Raw genomic sequence first — 16,334 nt, 5'->3', positions numbered from 1 at the left:
CCGTGAACTATGATCCCTGAATCTGCACCGGACTGTATTTAGGTCCGATGCTGCCCTAGGCACCGGACATAAACACTACCCCTACGCGACGCCTTTTTCAGCAGGATTCGGATTCGGCCAAATCCTTCTGCCCGGCCGAACCGAATCCTAATTTGCATATGCAAATTAGGGGCGTAACTTTTTGTCAGAAAACAAGGAAGTAAAAAATGTTTTCCCCTTCCCACCCCTAATTTGCATATGCAAATTAGGGTTCCGATTTGGTTCGGTATTCAGCCGAATCTTTCATGAATCAAAAAAAGTGGATTCGGTGCATCCCTACTTAAAATCAGGGGATGTAAAATTTAGGTTTCACTGTAGACTTACTATGAATGTCTGCATATTCCATTTTAGCCTGCTATGAAACAAATGTAGCATTTTACTGGCTTGTATGTTCGGATGGATGGAAAAGAGAGATGGTCACAGAGGAATTATATTCAATCCAAAATACTTTCCTGGTACAGGAACTGTTATCAAGGATGCTCAGGACCTGGGGTTTTCCGGATAACTGATCTTTCCGTAATTTGGATCTTCATACCTTAAGTCTACTAGAAAATCATGTAAACATTAAATAAACCCAATAGGCTGGTTTTGATTCCAATAAGGATTAATTATATCTTAGTTGGGATCAAGTACAAGGGACTGATTTATTATTACAGAGAAAAAGGAAATCATTTTTAAGAATTTGGATTATTTGGATAAAATGGAGTCTGTGGGAGACGCCTTTCCCTAATTCACAGCTTTCTAGATAACGGGTTTCCAGATAACGAATCCCATACCTGTACAAATATATAGTGGAAATTTGTCATTGTCTCATAGCCTGCTGCGTATACATGGTAACGGTTGACCAACTAATTAACTTTTAGAGTACTTTAGACTAGGGATGCTCCAAATCCAGTATTTTGGATTCGGCTGAACCCCCGAATCCTTTGCGAAAGATTCGGCCGAATACTGAACTGAATCCAAATCGTAATGTGCATATACAAATTAGGGGTGGGAAGGGGGAAACGTTTTTTACTTCCTTCTTTTGTGACAAAAAGTCAATTAGGATTCGGATTTGGTTCAGCCAGGCAGAAGGATTCGGACGAATCCGAATCCTGCTGAAAAAGGCTGAATCCCGAACTGATTCCTGGATTCGGTGCATCCCTACTTTAGACAGAGATATGCCACATTCATTGGGAGACTTGTAACTTCTGTTCGTACCCTGGAACTGTCTGCTACAGACACCAACCCCTGGAACCCAAAAGGCTGGATGATAAATTTGCATTATAATTATTATTGCACTTCCGAATGCTGCTTTTAAAATCTCCTCTCCTAATTTTTATGATTTTTCGGTTGTGGAAGGTCTGAATAGCATGCATCTTAGATTCTACACTTTCGCATCTCATTTGCCACTATCAGAACAACACTAAATATACTGAAATATAGACCTAAAAAAATATCAGAGCCACTTCCCCTTTATAAATCTTTCGTCTGGAAAGATGCTCATGTCTTTCTTACTTTGAAGTGAAGGCTTGTAGTGATTTTATGCCTGACTACTCCTGAATAACTGAAAGCTGTCTCTAGCGGTGAGTTGTAAAATAAGTGATGCACTGCACCAGCAACTGTAAAGACACAGCAGTCTGTAATACACATCATGTGCCACGTCTGATGACCTATCACTCCGGCTTGAAATTTGGGGCTGAAATGTAAGCACTTTTATTAGGTTCTACTTTAGAGATATCAGGCAAATGGGCCATTAAATTCAACTCCCAGCATGCTCACCATCAATGGTTCACGTAAAGCTTACTTTACTCATTCAATATTCACTTTCCCCCAAATTTACAGTGGGTTTTCCCAGATCCCTTAAGTACCATAAAATTAAAGTTCTAATGTTTGCTGCTTTGTGGTGCCTTGACTTAGAAAATGTACTTTTACTCTTGTTGCCAGGGGACTGTTATCTATTAAGATGCAGGGAATTTCACAGACAATCTGGTTGCTAGGGTCCAAATCACCCTAGCAATTATGCATTCATTTGTATAAGAGACTGGAATATGAATAGGAGAGGCCTGAATAGAAAGACGAGTAATAAAAAGTAGCATTAACAATAAAGGTGTAGCCTTACAGAGCGTTCTTTTTTTTTTTTGATAGGGTGAGTGAAAAAGGCAAACAATTCAAAAATTAGGACAGTTCGAAAGTTGCTTATGAGTCATTCTAGTTAACTTTAAAAGGGTGGTTCACCTTTAAGAGCACTAGTATATAGTAGAATATAACTTTTCAATTGGTCGTCATTTTTTGCTTTTTTTTTTTTTTTTTTTATAGTTTTTGAATTATTTGTCTTCTTCTTCTGATCGTTCCAGCGGGTCACTTACCCCATCTAAAAACAAATACTCTGTAAGGCTACAAATGTATAGTTATTGCTCCATTTTATTACTCATCTTTCTATTCAAGCCTCTCCTATTCATATTCCAGTCTGTTATTCAGATCAGTGCATGGTTTGTATCCTAGACACCAGACTGCTGAAATTGCAAACTGGAGAGCTGCTGAATAAAAAACTAAATGAGTCAAAAACCATAAATAATAAAAAATGAAAACCAATTGCAAATTGTCTCAGACTATCACTCTACATATCACACTAAGAGTTAACTCAAAGGTGAACAACCCCTTTAAGATGAAGGACCCCATTAACCTGACAACCCAATGTTTTTTGTTTCGCAGGAGAATACTAATCTGGTTTTGGTGTCATTGACGCAGAAAAGAAGAAAGCAGCACACGTGCAGTTTGTTATGATATTGTTATGATATTGTTATGATATTAGCACCTGCTCATCATCCTACTTGCCTTTGCTCCTTACCTTGCATAAAACAGGCATTGCTTATTTGATGTGTATCAATTGCAGTTCAGGGTATTAAATTGAGTGGGAATCACAAAAAATGGTGCAGCAGTGAGACATTCATTATTGGCCAGCAGAAAAAGTGAAAGGGATGGAAATCAGGGGAAACGTACCTCTTGTACTGAGCGAGCTGCTGGCTTGTCTTGGTGGTTGGCCAGTATTAAAAAAGGTAAAGTGCATAACTGTGGGTGCTGCAGAGCTGAATGAAGCTCGTTTCTGGCAGTTTCGAGGTCGTCTTCGGACGAGGCACTGTCTAGTACGAATATCACTCCCTGGGATCCCTGGTAGTAGCGACTCCAGTACTTCCTGATGTTGGTGGCCCCTTTATTAAAATAAACCGAGAGATTTGTTAAACGAAGTGCATATAATGTAAATGGTTGGTCAGTCACTTGTAGCGGTTGCGGCTTATGGTACCCGTAGCGTTTTGGCAGCCGCTAATACACAATGGAAAACAGCTGTGCTCAAAACACGACTTTCAACCTAGCACCACTTTTGGGTGTCATAGGAATTTTTTTTTTTTTTTAAATCAGTTAATAGTGCTGCTCCAGCAGAATTTTGCACTGAAATCCATTTCTCAAAAGAGCAGATTTTTTTATATTTTGTTTTGAAATTTGGGGCTAGACATATTGTCAGTTTCCCAGCTGCCCCCAGTCATGTGACTTATGCTCTGATAAACTTCAGTCACTCTTTACTGCTGTACTGCAATTTGGAGTGATATCAACCCCCCCAGCAGCCTAACAACAGAACAATGGGAAGGTAACCAGATAACAGCTCCCTAATACAAGATAACAGCTGCCTGGAAGATCTAAGAACAGCACTCTATAGTAAAATCCAGGTCCCACTGAGACACGTTCAGTTACATTGAGTAGGAGAAACAACAGCCTGCCAGAAAGCAGTTCCATCCTAATGTGCTGGCTCTTTCTGAAAGCACATGACCAGGCAAAATGACCCAAGATACACCTACACACCAATATTACAACTAAAAATACACTTGCTGGTTCTGGAACGACGTTTTATATAGTAGGAGAGAATTATTTGCAGTGTAAACAGTGTAATTTATAAATAAAAATGACACCATAAGAATCCATGACAGAATCCCTTTAACGGAAAGCTCCCTGGCTGATGCACACAGAGTGTCAACATGTGGATCTCAGAGAAGAACTTTCAAACAAGCCTTTTTGCCACCACCCGTCACTGCTGTGTGCTTACGCCAGGCCCTTCCAGTTAACAAAATCAGGATTCCTAAATTGTTAGGCGCAAAAGCAAGCTTTTAAATCACAGTACAAAAAAGAATACTTTTCACTGCAATAACAAAAAAAATTCCAAATTGTCCCCATAACCTATATTGTGTAAAGCAGACACTTTCCCCATACGACTGCCTTTTTTTCCTTTTTAAGAAGAACAATAAATATCAGCACAGAGGTGGTAAGATGAAATTCAGGAAACTGATACCACATAGTCCTAGAGATTCAAAATATGATGTTTGTAGAAACCTAAGCAAACAAAAAATGAGAGGGGATGGATCAGTGCACATTCCCTGGTCCCCTCTTGCATAAGTAAGTATCTAGTATCTATGCAAGTGCATGTTTTTACAAAAACAGAGTGTTTTAGTTACAAAGCTATCATAGAATTGGTAAGCAACTTTTTTTTTATGCTAATATTTTTTCTGCTACCAATGCGGAAAATAGCACAACTGGAACACTGCGTGTGTGCATAAATAGTTGCAATATGCAACTGTGCGATATTTAAAAAGCTCTCAAGAACATAATTTGCAATTATGTTTGTGCAATAAACACACCAATCTTATCCAGCTTTATAAATATAAACATTTGCAGGGCAAATATGTTCGATGTGGGAATCATTCTGCTCTGCACAAAGTATATAAATGAACCCCAATGCCTGTCATTGGTGTCCATTTCTCTCTTAAAGGGATACTGTCATGGGAAAAAACATTTTTTTCTAAATGAATCAGTTAATAGTGCTGCTCCAGCAGAATTCTGCACTGAAATCCATTTCTCAAAAGAGCAAACAGATTTTTTTATATTCAATTTTGAAATCTGACATGGGGCTAGACATATTGTCAATTTCCCAGCTGCCCCAAGTAATGTGATTTGTGCTCTGATAAACTTCAATCACTCTTTACTGCAAGTTGGAGTGATATCACCCCCTCCCTCCCCCCCCCCCAGCAGCCAAACAAAAAACAATGGGAAGGTAAACAGATAACAGCTCCCTAACACAAGATAACAGCTTCCTGGTAGATCTGAGAACAACACTCAATAGTAAAAACCCATGTCCCACTGAGACACATTCAGTTACATTGAGAAGGAAAAACAGCAGCCTGCCAGAAAGCATTTCTCTCCTAAAGTGCAGGCACAAGTCACATGACCAAGGGCAGCTGGGAAATTGACAAAATGTCTAGCCTCATGTCAGATTTCAAAATTGAATATAAAAAAATCTATTTGCTCTTTTGAGAAATGGATTTCACAGCAGAATTGTGCTGGAGCAGCACTATTAACTGATATGAACTTTTTCCCATGACAGTATCCCTTTAAGCAACAGCTACAATACTTATGCATGCAGTTATTCTATCCCACCTAGACTATTGCAACCTGCTACTAACTGGCGCCCCTAACTGCCTCCTCTACCCCTTTCATTCTGTTATATTTTGCTGCTAGATCCCCCTCTTTTCTCCTACCAGGGAAGAAGGGAGGCAAACATTCAAAATACATAAATATGCATTCTACTTATTTGTCTATGGAGATTCTCATTCATCCAGGTCATGATATACAGTATCAAGTAGAGTTAAGTCTAAAGCAACTGGAGTTTTCCTGAAAATATTTCACCACTCATCCGTGCGGCTTTTTCAATTCAACTGTGTAGTAGGGAATCCCCTGGCATTTATAGTAGTAAAATTTAGGGTAGTAAAATCACGTAGATCCAATAACAATTGTTCCCTGCAGGAAGGCTTCCCAAATCATAAAAGCTCTCACTAGAGGGGGGTTATTCATCAAAAGTTGAATTTCAAATTTATTTGAATTTTTTTTTCTCTTATAAATTCGAATGTACTCATAACTCGAATGGGAGGTTATTTATGAAAAAACTCAAATGTCTAATATTCGATCAAATAGTCCCGACGCGAAAATTCTAATTGAATGCGAATTGAGTTTTCCTCCGGAAAAAAACTCGAATGTAAGGAAGGCAATTAACATATTTAAATTGTACAACAGACCTCTTCCACTGATTTGTAAATAAACTTGGTAGGTTTTAGGTGGCGAATATTCGAAATAGAACGGTTTCCATGGTCGAGGTGGGATGAATCTCACATTCTAATTTACATTTAAATCTGTGCTTTTAAATTCTAATTTGTGATTTTTGAAAATTTAAATTTACCATTGGAACCTTAAAGGGATACTGTCATGGGAAAAAAAATGTTTTTCAAAATGAATCAGTTAATAGTGCTGCTCCAACAGAATTCTGCACTAAAATCCATTTCTCAAGAGAGCAAACAGATTTTTTTATATTCAATTTTGAAATCTGACATGCGGCTAGATATTTTGTCAATTTCCCAGCTGCCCCTGGTCATGTGACTTGTGCCTGCACTTTAGGAGAGAAATGCTTTTTGGCAAGCTGCTGTTTTTCCTTCTCAATGTAACTGAATGTGTCTCAGTGGGACATGGGTTTTTACTATTGAGTGTTGTTCTTAGATCTACCAGGCAGCTGTTATCTTGTGTTCAGGAGCTGCTATCTGGTTACCTTCCCATTGTTCTTTTGTTTGGTTGCTGGGGGGAAAAGGGAGGGGGGTGATATCACTCCAACTTGCAGTACAGTAGTAAAGAGTGATTGAAGTTTATCAGAGCACAAGTCACATGACTTAGGGCAGCTGGGAAATTGACAATATGTCTAGCCCCATGTCAGATTTCAAAATTGAATATAAAAAAATCTGTTTGCTCTTTCAGTGCAGAATTCTGCTGGAGAAGCACTATTAACTGATTCATTTTGAAAAAAAAAATTTAAACATTCACAGATTTGTATCCAGTATGAGCACTGTGACCGAGTCATCTATGATGAAACTGGATGTAGTTGATGGTGAATCATATCTTGGGTTACTGCATGTATGTATCTACTACATCTGTCCTATGCCTGGAATGTGGTCCATAGCAAACAATATACAAAGTAACTAAACTTTCACTTAGTTGCTGGCTGTGGTGAACACACACAAAGTATCCTGGCACAGAAAACTTCATGAGATTCCAATATGAGTTCAATTTTCTCACTTGCTCATGGATTCATCTGGCAAGGTCATCATTCACACCATGCAATCTCAGAGCCCAGTGTTCAGTAACTTTAGTCTTGGCACAGGTTTCCAAGGAAATATAAAACAGAAATGGCCACCATCACTTAGAGCACATCAGATCATATCCATGAGGCATGAGTCACGGCCTTACTAATACTCTGTGAACTGGGAGGTCATACAGTGTATCAAATCAAAAGGAAATAACGATTCCCCTGGAGGAGAAGGGGCTTTTCCTAGGAAATTCACAAAGCCTCTACAAACGTTTTATCAGGCTTGCTCAAATATTGGATTGATATATGGCCAGTCTGTTATAGGAGCACAGCTGTGATGAGTCAGGCTCCTGGCACCCCCTAAAATCACCAAACCACAACCAGCTTAGGTTTAAGTATTTAACATGTTGATATGTAATATTTCTATATTATTATTATTATTATCATCGCTGTAACCAGAACAAAAAAGTATGTAACTGGGAACAATGTGCAACACATAGGACAAAGCTGCGGAGCGGATAAGCAGATACTAGCAGTATTAAACTGTTATACATTAAAATTCACTGCAAAAGTGCTCAGAAGAGCAGCCTTCGCAAATTTAAAGTTATTTTGTTTGGGGACTTTCTATTGGCTTGATGAAAAACTATTTTTATTTCTTGGTTTTACTGATCACTTTTAAATTAAGTTTTAGTATGAAATAGAGCAGTGATCTCCAACCAGTGGCTCGTAAGCAACATGTTACTCACCAACCCCTTGGATGTTGCTCCCAGTGGCCTCAAAGCAGGTGCTTCTTTTTGAATTCCTGGTTTAGAGGCAAGTTTTAGTTGCATATAAACCAGGTGTATTGCCAAACAGAGCCTCCAGTAGGCTGCCAGTCCACATAGGGGCTACCAATATCCAATCACAGCCCATATTGGCAACCCATGAACGTTTTGCACGTTTATGTGGCTCTCCAATTTTTTTTTTTTTTAATTGAATGTGGCTTATGGATAACAAAAAGGATGGGTATCCCTGATATAGAGAGTGCTATTTAAAGACAACTTGTATTTGGTATTCATTTTTTATTATTTGCGGTTTTATATTAGTTAGCTTTTTGTTTCAGCACTATCTGATTGCCAGGGTCCAAATTAATCTAGCAACCAGGCAGCGGTTTGAAAGAGAGACAGGAACATAAACACAGGAGGGCCTAAATAGAAAGATATGTAATAAAAAAGTAGCAACATTGTGGCCTTACAGAGGAATGTTTTTTGGCTGCTGGGGTCAGTGACCCCCATTTGGAAGCTGCAAAGCAAATAATTAAAAACTATTAAAAAAACGAAGGCCAATTGAAAAGTGGCTATGAATAGGCAAATTTGTAACATACATTCAAAAGTAGAGAATGAGATGGCACACACTCGGGCAGTCGTGCTAAATAATTGAATTTTATTGAGATCTACACACAATGTTTCGGAGGTACAACCTCCTTGAGAGCACTTGAGAAAGGAGGTTGTACCTCCGGAACGTTGTGTGTAGATCTCAATAAACTTCGATTGTGTGCCATCTGATTCTCCACTTTTGAATGGATAACGGAAACCAAGGTTTGCAGCAAGGTTCCCAGCACCACCAGTAAACACGCACGGATTTTGCAACATTATATCCAAATTTATAACACACTAAAATTAACCTGAAAATAAACCACCCCTTTAAGGAACCAAGTCTCACAAATTAGCTGGAGGAGGGGCTTCAAAACGGTGACAAAACAGCCCCTTATTTATTATGAATACGAATAAAAATGCCCAAAAAAGGTGTTAACCAAAAATTCTGAGCTACATCATGTGCATAGCTACAGTGCCTGGCCTGCTATTGAGCAATAATCACCTTAGCTTTCCCTAAATCTTACAAATTGTAGAATAAGACCTCCAGCAATCTTGTTTTGCTTTACATGATAGATTTGAAGTGTAAACTCCTGAAACTGCTGATAAACAAGTTCTTTTCCGAGTTGCAAGTGAACAGACTGTCCCTGCATCATGTACAATTGCTCCCTGCTGGACCATCAGCAAATACCACATTTCTGTCTTCACATGTGGGGAGAAGGATCCTGAAGGAATACATTCTTTATGCGCCTGTACACTGCTTTGTCCCGCTAGAGATGAAACTATTGCGAGTCGGAACAATATACACAGCATTATAATACGCCGTTCACACGAAAATGATCATTCTTCACGCGGACAACATCAGAAGTTCTTAAAAGAAGGAAAGTTTCAGGGAAATTGTTATTGTCACTGAATCTTGCATAGCAATTAGCCAAGAAGAGTGTAATGCGTGTGTCTATTTACAACTTGGTCTTGCCTGTAGCCAATTACTTGATGCGTGGCAGCTTTGCGCTTAAAACAAAACACGCCATGTGGAGACAGTTTACAGACCCAATGCTGTTCCACTGCTTAAAGGAGAAAGAAAGGTTAAAACTAAGTAAGCCTTATCAGAAAGGTCCACCTAAATATACCAGTAAACTCTCAAAGTAATGCTGCTCTGAGTCAAAAGAAACACAGCATTTCTTTCCCCTCTATTGTGTACACATGGGCTTCTGTATCAGACTTCCTGCCTTCAGCTTAAACCTCCTTGCCCCGGGAGTGAGCATGCTCAGTTTTGTCCTCCCCCCCACCCCTTTCCTTCTCTGCTGTAATCGGAGTCCAGAGTTATAAGTGAGCAGGGAGAGACTCAGGCAGGAAGTGATGTCACACCAAGCTAATACTGCAGCTGCTATCCTAAACAAACAGAGAGCTTCTCTAGAGCATTTTACTCAGGTACGGTAAAACATTCCAAAAATATAGCATTTTTGCATTTCCATTTGAAGGACTCTGGTGGCTTACAGATATCAGTGATTACGCAATCCTTATGAATCCACTTGGCTGGTGGGTTTGCACATATTCCCTAGTCAGTTGGTGGCCAACTTCCGGTCTGGACTGAGATTAAAAAAAGGCCCTGGTATTCATGGTACACAGAGTCCTAAACAGCCCCCATCAGCCCAAAATATAGTTACTGTCTATAGCAACTTACAGCAGCCCCTGTGGCATTTGCCGGAACCCACAGATTGCCTGTCCGGGTCTGGCCAACTTAGTCCATCTGCACTGCATAACGGCACAGTAGTGCATCTTTTAGCATTGCTGCCTATATTTTCCTCCAGTTATGGCACAATATTTATGGAGTTTCTATGTTTTTCCCATATCTGTGTACGTCTTCTCTTGGTTTTTTTTTCCTGACACTCTCAAAATATTCTAGCACGTTAATTTGTTTCGGATGAAACCAGTCCTGGTGTGTGCATGGTAGGGACTGTAAGCTCCAAAAGGGCATTAGGCTTATGAAAATCATTCCAACCCATATTCACCCTAATCCATCTTTGCCGAATCCATTGAAACATGCAACCACGATGCAATTGGGAAATGGCGAGTCCAACTGTAGCGACAGGTACTATGTGCTGTGATAGACTATGATCACCCACCCCCAACCCAACATTGGTGCCTGATTTAACCCAAACCCCTCTGATCTGCACCTTTATTCTCTCTTACAATATGCTTTTCCAAGCAGTGAATCAAGGCAGAGTCACCAACCCAGTTGTATTATAAACAGGGTGCCAATAACTTTTTACTTACCCCTCAGTGCAGATTCAGGGATCGGAGTTCACGGCAGCCATCTTCCGGGTCTTCGGTAATCTAAGAATGAGACCGGCAGACCGGCACATGTACAGTTGGAGCAATTTCCCGGTTCACGAGAACTGCGCATGCACCGAAATGGACAGAAATTGCCGAAGCGCCGGGAGAAGACACAAAGACCCCGAAGATGGCTGCCCGATCCCTGAATCTGCACCGACGGGTAAAGTAAAATGTTAGGGGCATTTGCCATGGGTAGCAGCTAGGCTGGGGGTGAGGAGGGAGGGGGGGGTCTATGTGGGGTAGGGTAGTAGGTTTTTTTTTTTTAATAAGCGGTTTGTTTCTCCTTTAACTGTTCCCCCATCTCACCCAATTTTTGGCATGTGTCAGTGTTTGTCAATGGAAGTGGGTAAATAAAATTTATGTGCAACTTGAAATAAATGGTAACCGTGCTGTTACTATGAGTGACCAGGTAAGATGGAGCAAAGCGGATTGACTCCCAAAAAAACTGCACACATCGGGAGGCCCATTTATCAACATTTGAATTTAATGGTTTAAGATTTTTTTAAGACTAATATTAAACTCTATTCCTCTAAATAATGTGCTAATAAAAACCCAAAAGCCTCAAAAGCCTCTAAAAATTCTAAAAAAAAAAAAATTCATACAATTACTAGCAAAAAGAATCCAAAAACCTCTAAAATTCCAAATCACTTAGCGCAGCTCCCTTTGAGTTCTATAGGACCTCGACTGCTTTTATTTGCTGAAGTTTTGTATTTGAGTTTTTGTGTTTTTTACATTTTATAAATCACGAATTTTTAGAGAAGAATTTGAGAAAAATTTGATTTGTGATTAAATAAAACAGAAATTGGAATGTCAAGTGTTAACAAGGGCTTTGCTTTCCATACGTGTTGCTCCACAGAGTTGCTTAAACCCTGCATCAAAACTAGGGATGCACCGAATCCACGATTCAGTTCGGGATTTGGCCAGGATTTGGCCTTTTTCAGCAGGATTCGGATTCGGCCAAATCCTTCTGCCTGGCCAAACCAAATCCGAATACTAATTTGCATATGCAAATTAGGAGTGGGGAGGGAAATCACGTGACTTTTTGCCACAAGACAAGAAAGTTAATTTTTTTCCCCTTCCCACCCCTAATTTGCATATGTGGTTCGGTGTTCGGCCGAATCCTTCACAAAGGATTCGGGGGTTCGGCAGAATACAAAATAGTGGATTCGGTGCATCTCTAATCAAAACAGAGGAATCCCTGCAGCCCGTAATGCAGAAGAAAGCCTCATAGCTGAAAGCCTTTGTCATTATGAAGATGGGACTATTAAAATCACATCAAATATTAGAGAAAACTTTGGTTAAAAAAAAAAAAGTAATATTATACATTTCCGGAAATAACAGATGAATGTTTGTGTTTGTAAGATGTAGCCACTCACGATTTGCTGCATACTGTAAATTGCTCACAAAGTCAAAAAAAGAAAGGAGAAAGGAAAAGATAAGTCTGCCATGCAGATGGTCTGCGTTATTGTAGAGCTGCACAAAAGGTCAAAGGAAAACAATATACAAATTCAGTGTCAGAAAGGAAACCATTAATCAGGCAGCACACTCAACGCTGCTTGCTTATAACGTTAAATACTATTGCCAATGATAAATACAGCTGTCACAATGTATTTCTAATAAATAAAACTGACCTTAGCTTGGGTATTAAAGCAGCTGTCGTGGCTGCTCATTTTACTTTTATATAGGCATTTCAACATCTCTTCTGGAAGTGATCTGGCAATCACCCGGAATTAACAATGAGCCTATTCCATGTATTTACATATAGATGACATGGTGTACAGAGCCTTAGACATACGCAATGTTTCAGGGAATTTGGAGACGGAAGAAGTGAAGAGGGAAAAGCAGGTATTTGGTATAGAGAGATAGAGGATGATGGTCAGGAACACAAAAAGTTTTAACTTCATACAGAAGCCGAGGTTTCCATGGGTTTTCGTTCATCTTTCAGATAATAAAGAAGTGATGGGCGTATAAGAAAAATAAACATAGGCAGAACACATACTGTAAGAAATGTGTAACAAAAGTTGTGTAATATTATAACATAAACTGTAAGGCACCGATGGAGTTATTTATCAAAATCCGAATTTATCTAATTTTCTGAAATATACTCCGAAGGAATCCGCACAGGTTATTTCCCCTTATTTATCAATACATTTTTCAAAAAAATTCCACTGCGGGAAAATCATACAAAAATTCAAATCATATGAAATTTTTGGATTTTCTGCCAAAAACCCACTAAATCTTCGGATTATTGCCCAAAACCCAGCGCAGATCAGGATATCTTCGGGACGTATCCCATTAACTTTAATACAACTTCAGCAGGTCCATAGCCATGGACAGATGCCGGATTTTCAGATTCTGATTTTTCCATCCTCTGTGTTTAAAAAAATCCTTTAAAAAAAAAATGTTTTCACTAAAAATGTGGATTGTACTACATATGAGGGCTAGAAGCACAAGCCAAGTCACATTATGTCCATGTAAACGTACATAGGGCTGATTTACTAAAACTCAAATTAATCTTCGTTTTTTCTGAAACCAAAGTCGACCAAATTCCTTTCCACAAATAGAACTTATTTATCAATAATTTTTTAAAAAAAAAACAAAAACGAGTGCCAATTCATATTGTACGGTTGACGTGCCGAAAACTTGGTTTTATTGAATTTTCTCTTTGAAAACAAGACTCCGATTATCCAGCGCAAATCACGATGTCAAAATGTTAGGCTTTTGAAGTTTTCCCTTTAAAGGGGGCCTTGAAGTGAACTTTTAGTATGTTATAGAATGGCTAATTCTAAGCAACTTTCCAGTTGGCTGTCATTTTTTTTTCTTCTTCTGACTCTTTCCAGCTTTCAAATGGGGGTCACTGGTCCCATCTAAAAAATAAATGCTCTGTAAGGATACACATTTATTGTTACTTTTTATTACTCATCTTACTATTCAGGCCTCACCTATTCATATTCCAGTCTCTTATTCAAATCAGTGCATGGTCTCTAGTATAATTTGGACAACCAGATTGCCAAAATTGCAAACTGGAGAGATGCTGAATAAAAATAACTCAAAAAACACAAATAATAAAAAATGAAAACTAACTGCAATTTGTCTCAGAATATCACTCTCTACATCATACTAAAAGTTAAGTTAAAGGTGAACAACCCTTTAAATGAGATAAATGTGAGGTTTAATAGATGGGCCCCTACGAGTCACTTGGATTCTTTACCCTGGTGTGTTGCAAGGCAGCAGTGCTAACCACTGAGACACCACATATTAGCTGTAAAATACTCACAGAGAGGGAAAGTTCAGAGCACACAGCATGGTCTTCCCCAACACATTATTGGGTCTATTTAATCATTGTAAGAAGGATTTTTTTTAAATATAAATATATTACTGCACTACTAAAAATATTGAGTTACTTGCTAAAGAGACTAAACATGCAGCTCACAGGGCTACATCTCCTATATAAAACCATTCATATTGGACGTTTATCCTGAGTATTAGAGCACCACTCAGTGGCGAATCAATGGATTGCATGTACCTAATGAATAGCTGTCGTTTCGTGAGATAAACAGATGAAACCACATTTAGCCCATGGACACAATAAAGTAAAAAATATGTAAGTATGCTTGCAGTACTTAGAGCCTGACCATTCACTTCCCAGCACTTTTATTACACATGGAAAATTTCCCTCTCACTTCTGCTCACATCCATTTATTTATCTGGCCATTCTGCATGACCGGAATAAAACAACTCCATTATCCCGGACGCACGGATAGTGAAATGACATAATAGAATGTCACTAGTGTGGCTTCTAGCCTTGCAGCCTTACATTTCCGAGTTACTGACGGTACTTTTTAAAATGTATACATTTTCTGGCATTTGGGGATATCCAATGTATAAAGAAAATGAGGCAGGACTAATTTAGCAGGCGTTAAATGTAAAATAGCATTTTTTTTTTTTTTAAATTAGGGAGATTTTGAGAAAATGCAATGAAGTCGGAGACAAAAATGTCTCATTTATACAGCCGATCATATTAAAAATGAGGTCCTATTCTAAAATCTTTAACCTTAAAATGCAGAATCAGGGAAATGCAGTGAAGCAAGTTATCCTTCAAGTACTTAAAGGATATAAGGATACTTTAATAAAGGTGTGGAACCTGTTATCCAAAATGCTCGGGACCTGGGGTTTTCCAGATAAGGGACCTTTCCATAATTTGGATCATCATACCTACTAAAAACTCATTTAGGGTAGGGACACACTGGGCGATTTGGGGAGTTTTAGTCGCCTGGCGACTAATCGCCGCGACTTTTCTCCCCGAATGCCTCCCCTCGCTCTGCGCCTGGCTAAAATGAAAAATCGCCTGCGCTAATCACACGCGGCGATTCGTTTTCCGAAGTCGCCCGAAGTTTCCTCGTGAGGCAACTTCGGGCGATTTCGGAAAACGAATCGCCGCGTGTGATTAGCGCAGGCGATTTTTCATTTTAGCCAGGCGCAGAGCGAGGGGAAGCATTCGGGGAGAAAAGTCGCGGCGATTAGTCGCCAGGCGACTAAAACTCCCCAAATCGCCCAGTGTGTCCCTACCCTTAAACATTAAATAAACACAGTAGGATTGTTTTTATCCAAAAAGGATTGATTATATCTTAGTTGGGCTTAAGCACAAAGTACTGTTTTGTTATTAACAGTAAAAGAAAATCAATTTAAATTATTTGATGAAAATGGAGTGTATGGGAGATGGCCTTCCCATTATGCAGAGCTACTGGATAACGGGCTTCAGGATAACAGATCCCCATATACTTGTACAATATTTACAGCGTTAATGCAGCGTTAATGTTACACTAGGGGATGGACAACAAAGCAATAGCTGATGGCTGCCTGAAGTTCAGACTCATTGGAAATCACCATTTACAGAAAGAATTCGGGAAAAATATTCATCGGGCCAGTATTTTAAGCCACTTAATTTCACTAAAAATAATATTTGCATAGGCCTAACATTTTAAGAAATATCAGGACAAAATGTTGGTGTCAAAATTGGGAAAAATACCCATTAAAATGCATTATAAACTGGTTGGGGAATGTAAGATGTGGAAAAAAAAGTTCATCAAGGGATGTAAAATTGAGGTTCCAAACTTGAAAGGGCTGCACTGCCTTGTCCTTACTGTAGAATTCTAACTACATTGCATCTTTATCAAAAACAACAAAAACATAGTTATGAAAATTGGGCATTATTTACTCAATAAGAAAGAGCAAGAAAGAAATAAGAGCAAGCATCGTTCTCTGTACGATAGTCAAAAAGGCAATAGAGTCCCCTTAATTTCTGTGTGGCCAGCCATTCATAGCTCACTACCTTTCTCTTAAGGTGGCCATACACGGGCCGATAAAAGCTGCCGACAGACCGTGTCGGCAGCTTATTGGCCCGTGTATGGGGGCCCCCGACGGGCTTCCCCGATCGAGATCTGGCCGAAAGT

General features: G+C 39.2%; 1 protein-coding gene across 4 annotated transcripts in view; it reads right to left on the bottom strand.

The window, feature by feature from the left end:
* arl15.L (ADP ribosylation factor like GTPase 15 L homeolog) overlaps positions 1 to 16,334 on the bottom strand; it is a 179,053-nt gene that overhangs the window by 95,910 nt on the left and 66,809 nt on the right. For all 4 annotated transcript variants that reach the window (XR_005965214.1, XM_041580783.1, XM_018245885.2 and 1 more), the window contains 1 exon segment: positions 3,022 to 3,230. Coding sequence is in view for 3 of the 4 variants with exons in the window: in XM_041580783.1 (XP_041436717.1) it covers positions 3,022 to 3,230 (209 nt within the window). In the remaining variant the exon portion in view is untranslated.

The sequence above is a fragment of the Xenopus laevis genome, chromosome 1L (genome assembly GCF_017654675.1).
Source record: "Xenopus laevis strain J_2021 chromosome 1L, Xenopus_laevis_v10.1, whole genome shotgun sequence".
Lineage (NCBI taxonomy): Eukaryota > Metazoa > Chordata > Amphibia > Anura > Pipidae > Xenopus > Xenopus laevis.
The sequence above is the reverse complement of the archived record's forward strand: the minus strand, read 5'-3'. Positions and strand labels throughout refer to the sequence as shown.